A 20,427-nucleotide genomic window follows, 5' to 3' on the forward strand; every position below is an offset into this window, starting at 1 on the left:
AAGGCAGTAGTTTTACTGGCCATTTGAATTCTTTTGTACAGTGTCGATTTGTAAACAAACAAACCGACCAAAAGAACAAACTCAAGTAAAACATGAGGTAATACTTATCTTCCCCCCAAGAAACAATTCTAGAAGCCCAACACCAGGACAGACAGAATCTTAAGAACTATCAAAGAAAACAAATCACTTATAAAGGTTTACAGCAAACTTTTCAATACAAACTTTCAAGGCCAGGAGAGCTTGGAATGAAGTGTTTTAAGCCATAAAAGAAAGCAATCTTCAACTCTAATATTCCTGCAAAACTATCTTTCAAAATTGATGGAGAAATAATATTCCATGACAAAGGCACCTTAAAAAACTCATGATCAATAATCCAGCACACAAAACAATTTTCAAGGCTATTCTAGACAGAGTCAATGAAGCCAACAATGCTAAAACATCTGACGTAATGACTGTATTAAACAGCTGAGCTTAGTTAAATAACAAAGTAAAAATAAAGGAACCAACAACAAAAACATAATGTAATGACAGGAATAAGTCAATACTTTTTAGTAATAACTCTTAATGTAAAGGGCTTCGACCCCTCAATTAAAAGACACAGATTGGGCTGGGTGTGGTGGCACATGCCTGTAATCCTAGCACTTGGAAGGCTGAGGCAGGAGGATCACCAGCCTGGGTTACATAGTGTGTTTAAGGCCAAGCTAAACTATACAGTGAGACTTTGTCTCATACACACACAAAAAAAAGACTGACAGGTTAGATCAAAAAGACAAACCTAAACAGAGTTTTTAAGATTCTGTCTGTCCTGGTGTTGGGCTTCTGGAATTGTTTCTTGAGGGGATGCATACCAGAGGTCCATCTAGCCAAAAAAGAAATTCATAGACTAAAAATCAAAGGATGGAAAATGACATTCCATGCATCAGGACCCCAAAAGCAAGAAGGGCTAGCAACTTTTATTTATTTATTTGTTTATTTATTTATTTTTGGTACTGGTAATTGAACTCAAGACTTTGAGCTTGCCAGGTAGGTGCTATGCCACTGAGCTATATCCCTGAACCACAATTTTATTTTTAAGATAAAAGTAGACTTCCAGCTAAAACTGATCAGAAGAGGCAAAGAAAGTTACTATATATAAGTTATGGGACAGGTGGGGAGCACCGATCTTTGGCTAGCTTGCTTCCTGCCTCGTAGGCGCCTGGAAGGAGGGCCTCTGGTGCACGGGGAGCCACGGGCGGGGAGCGCCAATCTTCCAGCTGGCTTGCTTCCTGCCTCGCAGGCACCCGGAAGGAGGGCCCCCGGTGCAAGGGGAGCCATGCGGCGGCGAGCACTGTTGTGCGCCGGCCTTCAGGCCGGCCGCCACTGCTCAATTGAGAACTACCACAACACAGAGAAACAATGACACAATTGGCCCACCATGCACCGGCTGCAGATGCCCACCCATGGATGTGAGTGAACCATTCAAACATGAAGAAACCCCTGGGAATACGTGCCATACAAAGGGCCACTCTTGCTCCAGCCATTGAGAACCAGAAAGGTCCAGAGTCAGCAGAGGAGCAGCTGCTGAACAAGGACTCAGAGAACACAAGAATACAGACTAAGCCCAAAGAGTCAGAGGTCCAGTGGACTGGGGTCACGAGAGCCGCTCACAAGCTGTAAACCAGGAGGACCTTGCACAATACCTGCAGAAACTCACTGGAAGCCATTCTTCCCCTGACAGTACAGGCTGTGGTGGAGCTCCGGAGAAGTCTGCAGCAGGATTCCTGCTGCCTGTGCTGACAGCTGGGGAGAGGACACTAACTGGTTGTGGGGTCCCAATGTGATGGGAGGCTGGAGAGAAAACACTACAAAAAATGGCTTTCGCCCCAGACGGTTCACTTGGTTTTTGACAACCCTTAGGCTGTAGCTACTTGTTAGATCCTTCTTGCGTATCTCTGTCTTCCTGAGAAACCACTTCAAAGATACCACCATGTATTATAGCAGCCATGGATATTTTCCTACTAATCTATCCATAACTCTGCAATGTTTGTATTGTTCCTATCCTATTTCATAAACGGATGCATGTCTATCATTATGTGTTTCCTACAACAACCATTGAGAAAAGTTAATGATTATTCAATAGGTCACTCATGTATAGCTCTATTTATTTTCTTTAGAAGCCACTTAGAAGATACCAAAGTATAGTACAACAACTATTGATAATCTCCTACCTCTTTTGTCTGTAACTCACTATTATTTGTCTATTTGTTTTCCTGAGAAACTATCTTGTAGATAACAATATGTGAAACAATAACCACTGATAATTTCCTACCACTTTGTCTGTAATTTGGTAAGCCCCCCCATTATTATGTTATCCTTCTTTTACTCTTTAAATTAAAAAAAAAAAGTTATGGGAACAATTCTGCAGGAAGAAATAACAATTATAAATACATATGAACCAAATACCAATGTATGCAACTTATAAAACAAATAGTGCTGGACATAAACTATCAAATAAACATCAACAAAAATCATAATGGGGAACCTTAATATACCACTTTCGCAGTCTATCAACTAGACAAAAAATAAATATCAGAAATGAACTACACCTTCAAACAAATGGACTTAATAGATATTTATGGAGTGTTCTAACCTACTAAAACAGAATATACATTCTTTTCAGCAACACACAGAACTTTTTCCAAAATATACCACATAGCACATAAAGCTTGCTTAAATAATACAAAAAAAAAAAAAAAACCCTGAAATTATCTCATGTATACTATTGGATCACAGTACAATGAATGTAGAAATCAATGGCAAAAGAAACCACAGAAGGGCTGGGGATTTAGCTCAGAGGCAAAGCGCATGCCTGGCAAGCGCAAGGTCATGAGTTTGGTTCCCGTTACCGGAGAAAAACCAAAAAAAACAAAACAAAACAAAACAAAAAAAAGAAACCACAGAAAGTTTACAAACACCTGGACATTAAACAACATACTCCTGAATATACAATGGGTCAAAGAAGAAATCAAGGGAGAAATTAAACAATTCCTATAATCAAATGATAATGCCAGTATAGCATACCAGGACCTATGGGACACAATAAAAGCAGTGTTTTTTTTTAAGACAGAATCTCACTATGTAGCCAAGGCTGGCCTTGAACACAATGATCCGCCTGTTTCAACCTCTCAAGTGCTCGGATTATAGGCACGTGCCACCACGCCTGGCAAAAGCAGTCTTAAAAGGGAAGTTTATTGCTGTGAATGCTCATGTTAGAAAAACAGAGTGTGGCTGGATGTGGTGGCACACACCTGTAATCCCAGCAGCTGGGAGGCTGAGGCAGGAGGATCACTACAAATTCGAGGCCAGCCTGGGCTACAAAGTGAGTTCAAGGCCAGCCTGAACTATATAGTTAGACCCTGTCTCAAAAAAATAAAAAGAGGAAGAAAAAAGGGAAGGCAGTGTGAGCCCAAATAACCTAATGATGCACCTCAAATTCCTAGAAAATAAGATCAGTCCAAACCCAAACCTAATACAATGAAGGAAGTCATAAAGATCAAGCTAGAAATTAATAAAAGAGATTTTAAAAATACCAAGAATGAATCCAAGAGCTGATTCTTTGAAAGAATAAACCAAACAGATGAACCCAGAGACAAATTTATCAAAAGAAGAAACACCCATATCAAGGCAAATATAAATGCAAAAGGCACTATTACAAGAGACACTGCTGAGGGGCAACCCACTTTCTGGGCCCCCTTCTGTCTCTCTCAGACAGAAGCTTCCTTTCTCTCAATAAATTCTTCCTACTCTTAAAAAAAAAGAGACACTGCTGAAATCCAGAAGATCATTAGTAACTACTTTGGGGCAGGGGATTTAGCTCAGCGGCACAGCGCCTGCCTGGCAAGCGCAAGCTTGTGAGTTTGATTCCCGGTACCAGAAGAAAAACAAACAAACAAACAAAACAAACAAACACTAGTAACTACTTATATAAAACTTACATTCCAACAAATGAGATAAACTACAAGAAATGGACAGATTCACAGACATATGAATTACCAAAACTGAACCAAGAAGAAACTGAAACCCTGAACAATCAAATAAAAGGCAATGAAACTGGGGCAGTAATTTAAAAAAAAACCAAACATACCATTAAGGAAAGCCTAGGATCTGATGCATTCACCCCTGAATTCTACAAGACATTCACAGCAGATATAACACCAATACTCCTTGAGCTCTTTAACGAAACTGAAATGGAAGGCATACTTCCAAACTCCTTCCTGGAAGTCAGCATCACCATGATTCCGAAACAAGACAAGGATGCAATTAAAAAATGAAACTACAGGCCAGTCTCTTTAATGATCATAGAGGCAAAAATCCTCAGCAAGAGTCTAGAAACAGAATGGCAACAAATCATCAAAGAGATCATATATTATGACTAAGTAGGCTTCACTGCAGGGATGCAAGAATGGCCCAACATAGGCAAATCAATAAATGTAATTCATCACATAAACACAAGCGAGTACAAAAGTCACATGAACATCTCAAGAGACACATGTCTAGTCTTTGACAAAATCCAACAGCCACTCATAAAAACCCTGAAGAAAAAAAATAGAGAAGGACCTTATCTCAATTTAATTAAAGTAATTTATGACAAACCTACTGCCAACATCATTGAAATGGGGAAAAGCTGAAAGCTTGCTCTTAGTCAGGAATAACACAAGGATGTTCATTATTACCACTCCTCTTCAATGATTCCTTGAAACATTAGCTACAGCAATCAGGCGAGAGATAAAGAAACAGGGCCAGTATGGTGGTGCATGCTTGTAATCCCAGCACTCAGGAAGCTGAAGCAGGAGGATCACTGTGCGTTCAAGCCCAGCCTGGGCTACACAAGCAAGTTCAAGGCCAGTCTGGATTACATATTGAGACTCTGTCTCAAAACAACCAACCAACCAAACAAACCAACAAGAAAACAAACCAGAAAAACCCAAGGGATAAAGAAATAAAAGGGACACGTATAGAAAAGGAAGAAGTCTAATTATCATTATTGGTAGATGACATCTTCCTGTATACAGAAGACCCAAAAATCCAACCAAAAGACTCCTAGATGAACAGCTGGCATGGCAAGGTGCAAAATCAAACACAAAACCGATAATGTTCCTGTACACCAAGAATGAACTCACTGAAAAAGAAATTAGGAAAACAATACTATTCACAATGGCATCAAGAAAAATTAAATTCATAGGAATTAACCTAAGCAAGGAAGCAGAAGACTTCTATAACGAAGTCTTTGAAAAAGGACATTGAAGAGGACATCAGAAAATAGAGATACTCTCTTGTTATAGTTTGTGGCTAGATATCCCCGCAAAGCCTCATGTGGTCATAGCGCGTTTTCAGAAGTGGCTGAATCTAGAGTGTGTGATGCTGGGATGCAGGGTGTATGATTAGTAAACCAATGATTGGTGTAGCTCTGGTTAGGATTAAGGGTGTCAGTGCTGTATCTGCCTTAGGGCGGGTGGCCTGCATAAAATATAAAGGACAGAAAGAGTCTTGTCTCCCCTTCCTGTTGTATTTGCTGTCTTCTGCCACCAGAAACTGTTGCCCCTCTGCCATGTGCCACCCTGCCTTGGACCCAGGCAATTATGGAATGAAACCTCTACAAACTGTGAGCTAAATAAATCTTTCCTCCTTTAACTTTGGGTGTTGGGTATTCTGTCTCAGCAATGAGAAAAGTAACTAAGACACCTCTGTTCCTGGATAGGCACAGTGAGTACTGTCAAAATGACCACACTACGCAAACTGATTTATAGACCTAATGCAATTTCAGTCAAAATACTAATAGAAATCCTCACAGAAAGAACTATCCTAAAATTCATACAGAACCAGAAGAGACACAGACTAGCAAAAGTAATCTTGGGCAATAAGAACAAGGAAAGTGGCATCACAATCTGGATTTCAAGTTATATTACAAAGCTACAGTATAAAAACAGAAAGGTTCTGACACAAACACAGAAATATGGATTAAAGGAACAGAACAGAGGAAACAACCCCAGGCACATTCTGTCATTTGATCTTTGAGGAAGGGGCCCAAAGCGAAGACTGAAAGAAAGACAGCTTCTTTTAAAAATGGTGTGGAGAAAAAAAATCACATGCATGCAGCAAATTCAATTAGATCAGTATCTATCACCATATACAAAAATAAAACCAAAATGCATCAAAGACATAAATATTAAAACAGGAACAATCTCCTGGAAGATAAAATAGGTAAAACTCTTGAAGACCCAGGCACAGGAAAGGACTTTCTGAAGAGAACTCCAGTTGCACAAGTAACAGCATCAGGAATCAACAACTGGGATTATATCAAATCAAAAAGCTTTTGCACAGCAAAAGGAATAATCAACAGAGTGAAGAAACAACCTGTAGAATGGGGAAATATTTTGCTACATTTCCCTCAGATGGAGGACTAATATCTAGAACATACAAAGAACTGAAAAAAATAACCACACACCCCCAATAAAAGACCCAATCAAAAAATGGGCAGCTGATATGAAGACACTTCTCAGAAGTATAAATGGTTAATAAATATATGAAAAAATGCTCAACATCTCTAGCCATCAGAGGCATATATAGTAAAACAACACCTGAGATCTCATCTTAATCCAGAAAGCATGGCTATTATCAAAAAATCAAATAATAACAAATGCTGGCAAGGCTGCTGGGAAAAAGAGCACCCTTTGACAGTTCTGATGGGAATGTAAACTAGTACAACCACCATGGAATGGAAATCAGTATGGAAATTCCTAAAAAATCGAAGTAGAAATTCTATTCAACCCAGTTATTCCCCTTCTAGGTATCTTTTCAAAAGAGTTAACGACATCATACTGCCGTGACACATGCATGCTCAGGTTTACAGAAGCACAACTCGTAACAGCTAAATCTCAGAATTGGCCTATATGTCCACCAACAGATGGACGGTATAGAATATGTGGTATTTACACACAGTAGAGCACTGCTCTGCCACAAAGAAGGATAAACTTGAGTCATGTGTAGGAAAATGGATGCACCTGAGACCAGAATGTTAAATGAAATAACTCAATCAGACAGCTTAAATATCAGTTTCTCTTGTATAAAAAATCCAAAATACAAATAAGTTTTAGAAAGAAAATAAAAATAGACAATAGGAAATAGGGAAGTAGACCTTTTGCAAATGGGAAAGGGATCTAGATATGGCAGGGGGAAAGAGGACAAGCAGGGGAGGGGAAAAAAGGAATTAAGACATGTTAAGAAGTACATATACCTACTCCCTATGATAATGTAAACATTATGAACTGCAAACAGACACGCATAAAAATCCCCCCAAAATATACCATTCATTTAAAAAATGTTGTAATCCCTTAAGCAGCTAACCAACTATACAAAGATATATAAATAAAGTCACAATAAATTCAAATGAGAGTCTAAAAAATGTTCAGATAACCCAAAAGGTGGGAAGAAAGGTTTTCTTCAAAATCACACATTAAACCAGGTTTGGGATTACACATCTGTAATCCTAGCGCTCTAGGAGGCAGAGGCAGAAGGACCACAAGTTCAAGCCCAACCTTGGCAATTTAGCAAGACCTTGCCCCAAATAATAAAAAATAAAAAAGGGCTCGGAATGTTGTTTAGTGCGAAGGCCCTAGGTTCAATCCCTAGTACCATTAAAAAAAAATTACAGATCACTATTCCTCACAAATATAAAAATCTTCAGCAAAATAGCCAATCAATTCCAGGTATATAAAAAAGGATAATGTACCAGGACCAAGTGAGGTTTATCCTGAGGATGCAAGACTAGTTCAATATTCGAAAATCAATTAATGTATTCTACCATAATAATAGCCTAAAGAATTAAAAAAAAACCCCTGTATAATCAGGTCAACAGATACAGGAAACATATGACAAAAGTCAGCATTCATCCATGATAAAATTTTTCACTAAGAATAAAAAGGAAGTTCCCCAAGATGAAAGTGTATTTTTAAAAGGCCTACAGCTGTTACCATCTGTAATGATGAAAGGCTGACTGCTTTCCTCCCAAGACCAGTAACAAGGCAAGCACGTCCATTCTCACCCCTCCCAACCAGCGCAGGACTGAAAGCCGAGGTAATGCCATGAAGCAAAAGAAAAATAAAAGGTGGAGAGGTTGGAAAAGAAACGGAACTGTCTCTTTTACGTAAAAGTCTACCCCGTTCCTATATACCAGCGATGGCAGACATTTTCAAGCTTTCAAGATACAAATAGCCCACTGTGGCATGCATGCTATAGGTTCACCACTGCTATATACTATCCATGTGCAACTGAAAACATAACTATTTGTATACGATACATTTCAGTGAACTAGCTTTAAATCAGACAGATTCTAACTCTAACACCCACCTAGTTAGAAGGTAGGTATTTTTCCCAGGTAATCCACAAACTAGGTAACTATTTCCAGGTGATCCATAAATAGAAAATTGGCAACTACCTAGTAATCCGTAATTATCAACTACCTAGTTCACAAATTACCTGGAAAAAATTGCTGTCTCCTTACGTAAATGTAGTAATTATGCCACAAGGGACCCTTCCCTCTTGGAGACAGTGCTAACAGCATGATTCGGACAGAGGGCAGTTCTTTTACTTACTGCTTTGGACTTTCCTTAGAACGTCAGGCTCCTCCTCTTCCTCAGGCAGCTCAGCACTGTGTAGAAGAGCACGGATCTCTGGATGCAGGTCGTCCACACTCGCTTCCCCTGAGGCCAAGGCTTGGCAATGCAACACCAAGGCAACGTCTCGGTTATAGAAATGAAAATACCGGCATACCCTGCTTGCCTCGTGCACACGGCCATCATCCAGTAGGCGCCCGATCAGAAAGGTCAGTGATTCCTGCTCCTTCCAGTTCAGTCTACTCTCACATGTCTCTACGGACGGAAGGCCATTCAGTTCCAAGTATTTAGATGTGTTCAGAGCAGCCAACTTGGAGAAGGAAAACTCACCGGCTAAGCTAGCAAAGGAAAGCTCACCACTAGCTGAAATCTGTTGAGAAAATCTGGGCTCTGCTTCCTGCTGCTGCCCTCGGAGTGTGTGCTGGGTGATGCGGCAGACCCAGACCTGCTCCTCCAGCTCCTCTAGCTTGTCCAAGGGCACTGGGTCCCCCTGCGCAAGCCAGTGCCCAGCCAGGGTAAGCAGCAGATGGCGCTCCTCAGCACTGCCTCTTCCCGCCGGGTCCTCACAGGCCACATGGGCCTGGGAGGAGAAAAAGGAAGAAGCCGCTTGGTTTGAAATGGAATTCTTCTTGAAATTCTCATGGCATTTTTTCCAGAAGTCAATTCTTGCTTGTTTCAGGGGCCACTGTTTGCTGTGCTTTAGTGCCTGCATCTCCTGTTTTATCTGTGAAATTTAACAAGCGCATTTTAGCCTTTTTAGATAATAAAGTATCATAAATAGTAATGCTCCTTATCTACATCGTAACTGCTAAAATCAAATTAAATCTGAGAACATGGAACCTATCAAGTTCAACAGGAAGCCACGATATATTTAATTCTACTCAGAGGAAAATACTTGCAGCATATCCTGCAGGCTACACTTACATTCTTCAATGGTGAACATCTCAGGCTCATCCATTTCTGGAAGTAATGTGTGTGCCAAGTGTAAAAAGGAAGCCAAGTGTGGTGGTGCCACCTACAATCCCTATTACTTGGGAGGCTAAGGCAGGAGGATGACAAGTTCAAGGTCAGCCTGGGTAACTTTGAGAGACCTGTCTCCAAATAAAATTTAAAGGGAGTAGGGATTGCCTATTATCTGTGGGGCCCTGGTTTCAAACCCCAGGATTGTTAAGAAAAAAACAGAGAAAGGGTTAAAAAGCTAAAGCTTTGAATAACTTAAAAAAGATTAATGATACCTCTTCAATAACCAAGTTGTCCACAGGTAATTCAGCTAATTCTGCTATTCTCCTGGCCAAAGCAAACTGTCCATCTGTCTGCAGTCTTTCCAAAATTGATCTACATTCGTGCTGAAAATTTTCAATGCTGTAGCTGGTAATAATTGTATGATTAATGGGTATGGATGTATCCTTCAAAATCTGGCTAAGGACATACAACTTCTTTATATCTGGAGCTGTGCCAAAAGAAGAGGGTATAAATATTTTTTAATTTTTATTTTAAAGAAAAAGAAAAAACAAAATTCCAGAACAATATGATAGGAGGGTAACAATGGTTAATACACTGCATACTGTTATCTTTAAGTTAGTTACTCAGGGTATGAGATATCAGCATTTAATTGTCCAAACACTATCTTTTTCATGAACTGAGATTAGTAGTATATTTTAACTATCTTTTGTGTGTATATATACTTTTTTCCTTTTGCTTTTCCCTTCTTTTTTCCCACTCCCCTAAACCAGTTTCTCTTTCCTTCTGAAGTTGGTTCCCATTTTACAATATCTATTGTACATTTTGGATCACATGTACTCTCTCAGCTTCTCACACTAGGGAGACAATACGATCTTTACACATTTGCATCTGGTTTATTTCACTTACGAGTGTGGTCTCAAGTTGCACCCATTTACCTATAAAAGTCCACAGTTTATCCTTCTTTATGGCTGAGTAATACTCCATTATATAAAAAAGACCACATTTAAAAAAAAAAAAAAGACCACAACTTTTTTATCCATGAGGATATAAATATTAACCAATAAAACACTGCTATGGTATTTCAAGAGTAATGAAATACGAGGTGGAAAATAGATATGTTTAATATATTAGCATGATTAAAGGAAAAACAAAATTACACTTTTCTACTCTGATTGACTAATAGAAGACATATACCAAAGATGCCAAAATCTGGCCCTGCAAAATCCTTTCTGGTAAGGTTTAGGTGAACACAACTTTTCCTAAAGTAAGAACTGTTAAAACAGCACATGGACTCAATCTATACATCTGACTTTTCATACAAAGCACAGGTTGGTGGCCTAAAATGCAGAAAGCGGCAAGGCAGTAACTTGGCTAAGTTTAGTTTTAGCTACTCACTCAGGGTAGCCCCGTCTCTTTCTGGACTTTTCCTTACCTCGGTGAAATCTGTCTGAATGACTGTTCACCTGTTCATTCAAAGCAGGCATCACACAGACTGAGACGAAGAACACGCAGGACAGCTGAACCTGCAGCTGGTCATCAGCCAGGCTTTTATGTGCACACAACATTCAGAACGAGCACCATCTGCTTGCTACTGACTTAGAATAAGGAAACTCATCTGGCCTCTCCCTGAAAATTATTATCTTAACGATATTAAGAATTCTCTGCCAGAAAAAGGGATAAAGATGTAGCTCAACAGAACAGCCCTTGTCTAGCATGCATGGGGCACTGAATTCACTGTCAGTAGTGCAAAGAAAAATTAAATAAACAAAATGTGCTGGAGCCAGACATGGTGTTGCACGCCTGTAATCCCAACAGCTGAGGCAGGAGGATCACTGTGAGTTTGAGGCCAGCCTGAAGTATGAAATGAGACCCTGACTCAAAAAAAAGTATTGCGCTGAAAATGTAGCTCAGTAGTATAGCACTTGCCTCATGTGTGTGAGGACCTTACTTCAATCCCTAGTACTGAAAAAAAAAAAAAATCAACCAGAAACTGGGTGCACTGATGTACCCACATAATCCCAGCACTTGGGAGGCTGAGGCAGGAGGACTGCAAGTTTGAGGCATGCCTAAGGAACTCAGAAAGACCCTGTCTCAAAAATAAAAAGGGGGATAATCTGAGCAACTACACTGAAGATAACAATATGCAATATAATAACCATTGTTAATCATCATCTTGTTTTGAAATTCTGTATCTTTTTTTATTCTCTTAAAAAAAAAATAAATAAAAGAAAAGGGGTCGGGATATAGCTGAGTAGCCCCTGGGCTAGTGAAAATCTAGTATAAAGGAATATTATCATCATTAAAAAACTCTGAAATTATTACACAAGTATAAGAGAGTAAGAATTTTTTTAATTAAATAAGCATCAACCTTAGAGATCGTCAACATCTGGAACACGACAGAGAAAAAAAGCATAATTTGTCTCTGAACCTTCCAAAATAGATTACGCATTTGTGAAATGGTCTGCAGCCCTGGGCAACTGCGACTGGTTAAGGTTCTCACAGGCAGAAGAGTGACAGTGACATGCTAAGGCGGGGGCCTGCCGGGGGAAGCAGAGCTATTTGACAACTGCACGGAGTAAGAAGACTGGTTATGTTTCTTACATTAGGTGCTGTTGTACCATGTTCTCAATGTTTCAATCCAAACTTGAAGTTATTTGTAACTCGTCACTAGACTGTAAATATCATATGCATTCTTATTTCCTGACTGCCCTCCTAAAACATTTTCAAGATTACGAAAGCTAACTACTATTTTTTGTGTGTATGTGGTACTGGGGATTGAACCCAGGGCTTTCAAACTGAGCTACATCCTTGCCCATCCACCACAACGCTTTAATATTTCATTTTGAGTCAGGGTTTCACTAAGTCACTCAGGCTGGGCTTGAACTTTCAATCTTCCTGGTTCAGCCTCCCAAAGGGCTGGATTTACAGTTGTTTACAGTTGTCTTATACTTGTGTAATAATTTCAGAGTTTTTTAATGATGATAATATTCCTTTATACTAGATTTTCACTAGCCCAGGGGCTACTCAGCTATATCCCAACCCCTTTTCTTTTATTTACCACGCCTGGCTAAAGAAGCTACTTCTTAATGACAACTTCTGGCCAAGGACTGTCTTACCATCAGAGAAGAGATGCTCTGTTCCAACGAACATCTGTAAGAGCTTCCCCAGCTCATACTGCGTCTGACACTGCTGTGGCATAAGCTTCAAAAGGAAACACACTTGATCCCTCAGCCACACAGCAGGGAGGACAGGGTGGACCCTTGTAGTTGCTGTGTCAAGCTATGAAAAAAAAAAACAAGGTAAAAGAAGGGCTCAGGGAGAATGAGTCACAGGAATAAGAAATCCAAATCTCCAAATCTCCAAATTAGGGAACAAGAAAGCCAAGGTACCCTGAGGAGTAACGTCCCATCAAAAAGGTCGATGCAGACGCTGCCCAAACGGCAGGGATGAGTGAGGGAACTCGGAGGACGGGCAGGGGTAAGCCTCCTTGACAGCTCTGTGTGTGAGCTCTCTGTGGTTAGCCCCCGTGCAGAGAGCTGCACGTGTGAAGAGTAAGAATTCTCTGCACACTGCCCCTCCGCGATGGGGGACTGAACCGGCCCTCGTGCACGCGGGGCAGCTAAGCTGCAGCCCCAGCCTTGAGAGGGCTAAAGGCTGAGTGCTAACTAAAGCGTTTATGCCTGTGAGTGCCTCCTAATCTGTCTGTCCTGGTAACAGCCCTCTGAGGTGCCGTGATATTAACCAGACACGTTTCACTTAGCCATTTCTTTCTTTTCCTTTTTTTAATTAATTAATTAATTAATTAATTAATTCTGGTTTTGTCAAGACAGGGTCTTGCTATATAGTTGAGGCTGGCCTTAAACTCACTATGTAGCCCAGGTTGGCCTCGAACTCACAGCAATCCTCCTGCCGTGGCCTCCTGAGAACAGGGATTACAGGCATGTGCCACAACACCTTGTGGCAGCTTCTTTAAAAACAGTTCTAGGGCTGTCCCTAAGTCCAGAGAATCTTCAGATCATGAAGCTTTCTTAGCCTTGTTTATCACTGCTGAGCCGGTTCTACTACATATTTTGCTGGTACAGTACCTTACATTTTTGTTAGAGGAAGTGTTCAAGCCAAGAAGCCTGGATTTGTCATTTGAATCACACACTGAAACTGCTAATAAGAGATGATTCTGAGAGGCAGGCTGTCCACAAGTGGGTGGACACTGTCCTGACTCTCTGAGGAGTGTGTTTTCCCACACGACGCTTCTGTCACTCCACTGCTGATTTTTATTTGGCCCCTTTCGTTGTATTATTTTTGCAAGACTAATTTTTGGTTCTTAGTCACTGTAGTTGCATATTTCGTAGTTCACTCTAGACTTTGCACAACACAGTAAAAAATACTAGGCCTTTCAGTGGAATATAAAGTTAATTCCTGAGCTGCGTGCAGTTGTACACACCTGTAATCCCAGGTACTCTGCAGGCTGAGAGGCAGGAGGACTGCAATATTGGTCAGGGCACTTTAGAGAAACCTTCTCTCAAGAAAACAAACAAAAACACGACAACGAAGAAAGCAGGGCTTGGTAGTGCATGCCACACCTGTAATTTTAGCGCACTGAGAGGCTGAGGCAGGAGGACTGCAAGTTCAAATACAGCCTGGGTAACTTAGTGCGACCCTCTTTTTTTTTTTTTTTTTGGTACCGGGAATCAAACTCAGGACCTTGTGTTTGCCAGGCAGGCACTGTGCCGCCGAGCTATCTTCAGGGCCCCTATTTTTTTTCTTTTTTCCCTTTTTGAGACAGGATCTCGCTATGCAGTTCAGGCTGGCCTTGAACTCACAATGATCCTCCTGCCTCACCCTCCCAAGTGCTGGGATTACAAGTGTGCGCCATCAGGCCCGGCCAACACCCCATCTCCAAATTTTAAAAAAATTTACACAGGGCTGGGATGCTGCTCAGTGCAAAAGCCCCAGGTTCAATGCTCAGTACCACCAAAGGAAAAACAGTCACTCTGAAGGTACGATATTACACATAACGGGTTTTCTGGCTGTAATGTAGACTGCAATACTGTCTTCAAAGGAATGCCCAATACTGCCAAGGTCTTCAGTTAAGGAATGGCTTAAAAAATCTCGTGTCACATTACTGCTGTCTCCCTACTACTACTTGGAATTTTCTTCACTACTCTCTTTCCCAGATTCTGTACAGTCCTACCTGTTCTTTTTTTTTTTTTTTTTTTTGTTTTTTCTCCGGTACCAGGAACCGAACTCACGACCTTGTGCTTGCCAGGCAGGTGCTTTGCCGCTGAGCTAAATCCCCAGCCCAGTCCTACCTGTTTCTCATTGTCACATTCAATATGGTTTAACTGCCTTTTTTTTGGAGGCAGGGTCTTTTTGTATTATTGAAACTGATTCTGAACTCCTGGGTTCAAGTATCCTTGTCTTTCAAGGTCCCAAGTAGGTAGAATACAGGCACGTGCCACCATGCTGGGCCACTTACTATTGTTAAAGAAAGATTATTTTGCTTCGGAGAAGCTCCCTCACTGCTATATAAGGGGATGACAATGAAAATGATAGACCAGGAGGCAGCTCCCTGTTAGCTCCTGCTCCTGCTTAGGCACTGTGGTGGATGTTTGCTATCCAGTAAGTCTCCGACTTCACGAACATTTAAGTCATGAACTTTCACAGGTGTACTATATAAGACTCACTTTGTTGGCTTATGAACGAATCTGACTTATGAATAATTCTCCTGTAACAGAGGACTTACTGTACAAATGTCAAAAGTTATGTTATCTATTCTTGATCCTTTATCCTCTTAAGTGTCTTCATAAAAGTCAGCTTGGATTAGGGTATTAGTCTTTAGTCTTTATGACCTTTTTAACCTAACTTTCCAACTCTAAGAAGAGGGACTACCACAGGCAAATGAAAGAACTAGGGAGGTAACGGGCTCAGGCGACAGCTGCAACGTCTCCACAGAACACTGGGCCTGGCAGGCCAGCAGCAACAAGGAGACCCTGGCAGGACTCCGGTCTCAGAGTACTACGGTAAGGAAATTAGCAGATATACTTATGTATTTGTGTGTGTGTGTGTGTGTGTGTGTGTGATTTAGGCACCCTAGCCTTACTTAAATAACTGATTCAGTATTTTCAAACATACAGCTTTTATATCTGCATTGGAGTTAAGACTACTGTGACTAGGAACAAAAGCCTAGAGAGATGTTTCACTTGATACTCACAGTGGGTAAACTAGGTATTCATGTGTGTCTCATTTATCATAGAGCTCTTGGGAAGCACAGAAGGCCAAAGTACTGAAAATACCAAGCAAGACTAGGGCATATTCCTTCTTCTTTCTTACAGCTTCCACTCCCCTCCGCCCACAGTATAAGGTTGGTGGGTGTGGTGGCACGTGCCTATAATCCCAACACTCGGGAGGCTCAGGCAGGAGGACTGCTGTGAGTTTGAGGCCAGCCTGGGCTCCACAGTGAGTTCAAAGCCAGCCTGAACTACATAGGGAAACCCTGTTTCAAAAAAAAAAGCTTACTAATTTTGGCATGATAACTAGGTCTGAAACAAGCATTTGAAGAAGCAGAGCCGAAGACTGACCACCTGTTCAGCACTGTTTAGACAAGTGTTGTACAACCCCCAAGAGCACTGATGAAAAAATTATTCTTTTCTTTGATAATGAATAAAGCTGGGGCTCTCCTGGGTTGACCAAATGTGGCCCATGACCTCCCCTCTGTTCCGGTGTCCAGAGGGACCACTAAACCTTTTCCATTGAGCTCAGCTGCAGAATCAGAAAAGTGATCATAATACAGCAATTACATGAAACCTTTCTGTTCATGGCAACGATGAGCTGCTGCAAGTGCGATCCCGGTGGCTCCTGCCCTCGCTTCCCCATCTCTGGAACAGTGCAAGTGATCTAGTCTGAATTACACTACACAGCACTGTTCACCTGAGACCCCGTCCCAACCACCAGCAGGCAGCAGGCCACGCCAACCAACTTTAGAGCAGTGAGAAAGAGCACTCTAACGTCAACTTACAGTTTCAAGGCTCTTCTGGAATTCCTGAAGTTTAGCTTTGGCTTCCTTGTAATTCTTGAAGAACATACACAGCTCATATACTTCCATTATCAGTAGTAATGGGGAATCCTTTGGAGAAGAGTTTGAAATTAGAAAATCCTGGCCTTGATATTTTCTCAATAATAATGGCAAATAGAAGAATGTTAAATGTTTCTAAAAACAGCCTCGAAGTAAAATTAAGTTATACATCTTAAAAAGAAGATTAGTTAAAGTGGTATTTCCTTTTGGAAGAAAAGATACTCAGGATGGGTACAGCTATTCAACAAATCCATTTTTTATTCTAGCCTTGATTCACTGCAGATGGCAGGAGTGATCCACTAGATGGCAGTATGGTGTCTCTAACATACATTGCTGGACGCTGGGCTCCAGGGTCCCATTCTCAACCCCCAGAATCCAAAAAGGACAGTTTTGGATTAAAAAGTATGAATCTGAATTCTAAACATATTACAAAGTATAAAGTACTTTGAGTTCTTGGGTAGGCTAATTAAATGCTGTGAGCATTAGTTTATTAGTGTGTAAAATAAGGATAATACCACTTCATAAAATCCTCCTATATTATCTTGGATAGGATTGGTGTGAGAACTTACTAACATAATGTATTTGAACACTACCAAATAAATGGCAGAGCTGGGGGTGTAGCTCAGTGGTACAGCACTTGCCTAGCATGTGCAAGACCCTGGGTCCAATCCCTAGCACTGTAAAACAAACAAACATTCTATTACTATTATAACCTATTGTTGGCTCAAAAAACAAAATCTAGGGATGAGAATAAGAAAAAGCCAAAGAGGGACATGCTGAAGTAATGCCCGTGACCTCTGGAAAGAACTGAATTATTCACTACCTTAAAGAAAAGCTGGAAACCTCTGATAAGAGTTCTGCTCTTCTGCCTTGTTAATAACGTTCTCCAGATGATGGAAAAGTCCTCAAGGTCCCAGGGATGGTCTTCGGTCAAGCCGCGAATGTGTCCCATTACTTCAGCAGCAACACTGTCCTCCACAGAGGTAATGATCCAAGCACAGAGACAGGAAACAGCACTGGCATCCTGACATCAGATAAACAATTTTCAAAATAAAATAAGAGCCTGGGCTACCTGTCAGACAATGAATGCGACAGATGAGTATTTCCTATTTAGAATAAGTCATCTCAGTTAGTTAAGATGGCTTAAAAGCTTCCAAACACGACACAAAATCTAACGAACAACAGAGGGACTATGAGAAGTGGTCCTTCAGAGTGTGGCAGGTCAAAGGCAAGGAAGACAGAGAGGCTTGTAAGCGGAACATGCCTGTCCTCCGTGGAGCTGCAATTAAGGGACTGTGTGGACCGTCTCCCTCCCTGCTGAAGCAGCGGGGATGTGTATTTACCAGTTCCTCCCTGGAACCACGCTTCTGCCACCTGAGCTCACCGAGTGTGAACACATGAGGAAGAGTACTAAACGACACAGACCAGTCTACGATAAAGACGACGAAGTGGTTTAGGGACCCTGACACATGCCGGGGTTCACTGGCATCGTGAGCCCACTTATGATTAGCCTTTCTCGTCCCTATTTTTTTCTGTTGCTCTCTAGGTCCTTAATTTAGGCTTCTCCCGCCCCTCACCTTGAGACATGAAGCCAGGATACTGAGGACAGGGGCCTTTTGTCTCACTGCCTCAGCCAGGAGCCAATGCCAGGAGTCTGGTCGCTCTGAGCACCGGAGCAGAACTTCAAAGAAATTAGTCATCTCAGTACTGACTTGATCACTGTCCGCTCTAGAGCTGGATACTGAGGGGAGGTTTTCAAAAGCCAGCTGTAAGTGGTCTTGCAGGACTGGGCTGAAACACTGAAGAAGGGATTTCACCTACAAAGCATATCAGGCAATTAGCATAGACACCCAACTTTTAGTTTGACCCGGAGCTGAATATATTACAGAAAAGCACAGGCAAAATTCCTCTTTCCCACCTTGAACTATGTCAGAGGTGACCACATCATTTTACAAAGTTGCTCTTTTGAGTGTATTTCTGTCTTCAATCTGGAGTCACAAAAACTTTTCAAGCTTTTCAGTATTAAGGACTAGACAGACTATCAATATCTGACATCAACCCACAAACTGTTAGTAAAAATGTGTCATATTAAAAAGCTAAGAAGAAGGGCTGGGGATTTAGTTCAGCGGCACAGTGCCTGTCTGGCAAGCATGAGGTCATGAGTTTGATTCTCGGTACCGGGGTTGGGGGGGGGGGGACGACAAAAAGCCAAAAATAAATAAATAGATAGATAGATAGATAGCTAAGAAGAATAAATTTGGCCCTCTATAGGAACATGAGTGCACCTGGGTCCACCATGCTAAGTGAGATACATCAGGTTCAGGTTAAATAACACATGGTTTCACATGAGAAACCCAAAGTGTAAGTCAGTTAAGAGCAAAATAAAAGATGACAGAAAACGGGGAGATCAACTTTGTGAGATGGAAAGGATGTCGGGGGTGGAAGGGAAATTGGGAGAGAGTAAAGGGGAAGTGGAATTACAAAGGATCAAGAGTACTGCCATGGTGGTGCACACCCGTAATTCCAGCATTAGGAGGCTGAGGCAGGATTGCTGTGACTTCGAGGCCAGCCTGGGCTATGCTGTGAGTTCAAGGCCAGCCTGAGCTACATAGCAAGATCCTATCTCAGAAAACAAAAACCAAACAAAAGAACAAAGAAAAAAAAAGAAAAAGGATCAAGGCTTGATATGTATATATGCCAACTTCTCACAATGAATGTATATATTATGTATTGTAAACATACACTAATAAAAAATTTTAAAATTAAAAAAAACTTGTTTATGCAAAGAACATTATCTTCACAGAGGTGTCCAGCTCTCCTTGAGAACCCACTAGCAATATGCTTACCTCCTCTGGTTGGTAGCTGTGGAGCTGGCTATGAATAAGGAACTGTAGCCAGTCGTTTGCTTTGGCACATTCTCTAAGGTAGGATGTGCTCAGTTTCAGATTGTGGAGCCTGCCAAACTGTACCACTAATGCCCACTGGCTCTCCGAGTCACAGGATAACCTAGAATTAGAATTAGGGTTAGGATGATAGAGAAAAAAACTCTTATGAAAATATAGATTTAGTTTGAAACTGGCAAATTAGTACAAATTAAATAAATTTAACCACAGTGTATTCTCTAAGAAGCCTTTCTGTGCGAAGGGGCTAGGAAGGAAGTTTAGTGGCAGAGCACACACAAAGCCATAGGTTAGGTCCTTAACACTGTAAAAGAAAAAAAAGCTTTTCAAAAAATATTTATTAGACTACTTTGAAAATGGACTCTTGCTCATAAGGTGGAATGCTTTTTTAACATATTGGCATAGTTCATTCTTTGATTGATGATAGAGAATCATCAATCAAATCATCAGTCAAATACTGATGCTAATAGTTATGGATCGTCCTTAGAAAACCTGAGAAAAGGCACTCAAGAAACTTTGTGGTTAATTCTCTTGCATGGTTCACCTTAGAGCCCTGGTAGGTGCTGGCGCTCCTCACTCGGAGAGGGCACATACGCCTCTCCAAGAACGAAACTGCTGAGCACTGAGTCAGCAAGAGTGGCAAATGTCCTAGGGCTGCCCTAAGGATCAATGGGAGAAGATGGCAAGCATGTGTTTGTGCTGACGGATGCTCCCTCTGGCTTCCAGTATCAGTTGACTTATGACAGAAAGACAACATTAAGGGCAATACTGGGGCTGGGGATTTAGCTCAGTGGCAAAGCGCCTGCCTGGCAAGTGCAAGGTCGTGAGTTCAGTTCCCGGT

General features: G+C 41.2%; 1 protein-coding gene across 3 annotated transcripts in view; it reads right to left on the reverse strand.

The window, feature by feature from the left end:
- Spg11 (spastic paraplegia 11 (autosomal recessive)) overlaps positions 1 to 20,427 on the reverse strand; it is an 84,031-nt gene that overhangs the window by 15,114 nt on the left and 48,490 nt on the right. For all 3 annotated transcript variants that reach the window (XM_005381419.2, XM_013512469.1, XM_005381422.2), the window contains exons 24-30: positions 19,533 to 19,692; positions 18,264 to 18,503; positions 17,510 to 17,710; positions 16,630 to 16,737; positions 12,731 to 12,893; positions 9,887 to 10,101; positions 8,631 to 9,375 (exon numbers count right to left, since the gene is read on the reverse strand). In XM_005381419.2, the coding sequence (XP_005381476.1) occupies positions 8,631 to 9,375; positions 9,887 to 10,101; positions 12,731 to 12,893; positions 16,630 to 16,737; positions 17,510 to 17,710; positions 18,264 to 18,503; positions 19,533 to 19,692 (1,832 nt within the window). The remainder of the gene's footprint in view (positions 1 to 8,630; positions 9,376 to 9,886; positions 10,102 to 12,730; positions 12,894 to 16,629; positions 16,738 to 17,509; positions 17,711 to 18,263; positions 18,504 to 19,532; positions 19,693 to 20,427) is intronic.

Source organism: Chinchilla lanigera, unplaced genomic scaffold (assembly GCF_000276665.1).
Source record: "Chinchilla lanigera isolate Chin_1 unplaced genomic scaffold, ChiLan1.0 scaffold00015, whole genome shotgun sequence".
Taxonomy (NCBI): domain Eukaryota; kingdom Metazoa; phylum Chordata; class Mammalia; order Rodentia; family Chinchillidae; genus Chinchilla; species Chinchilla lanigera.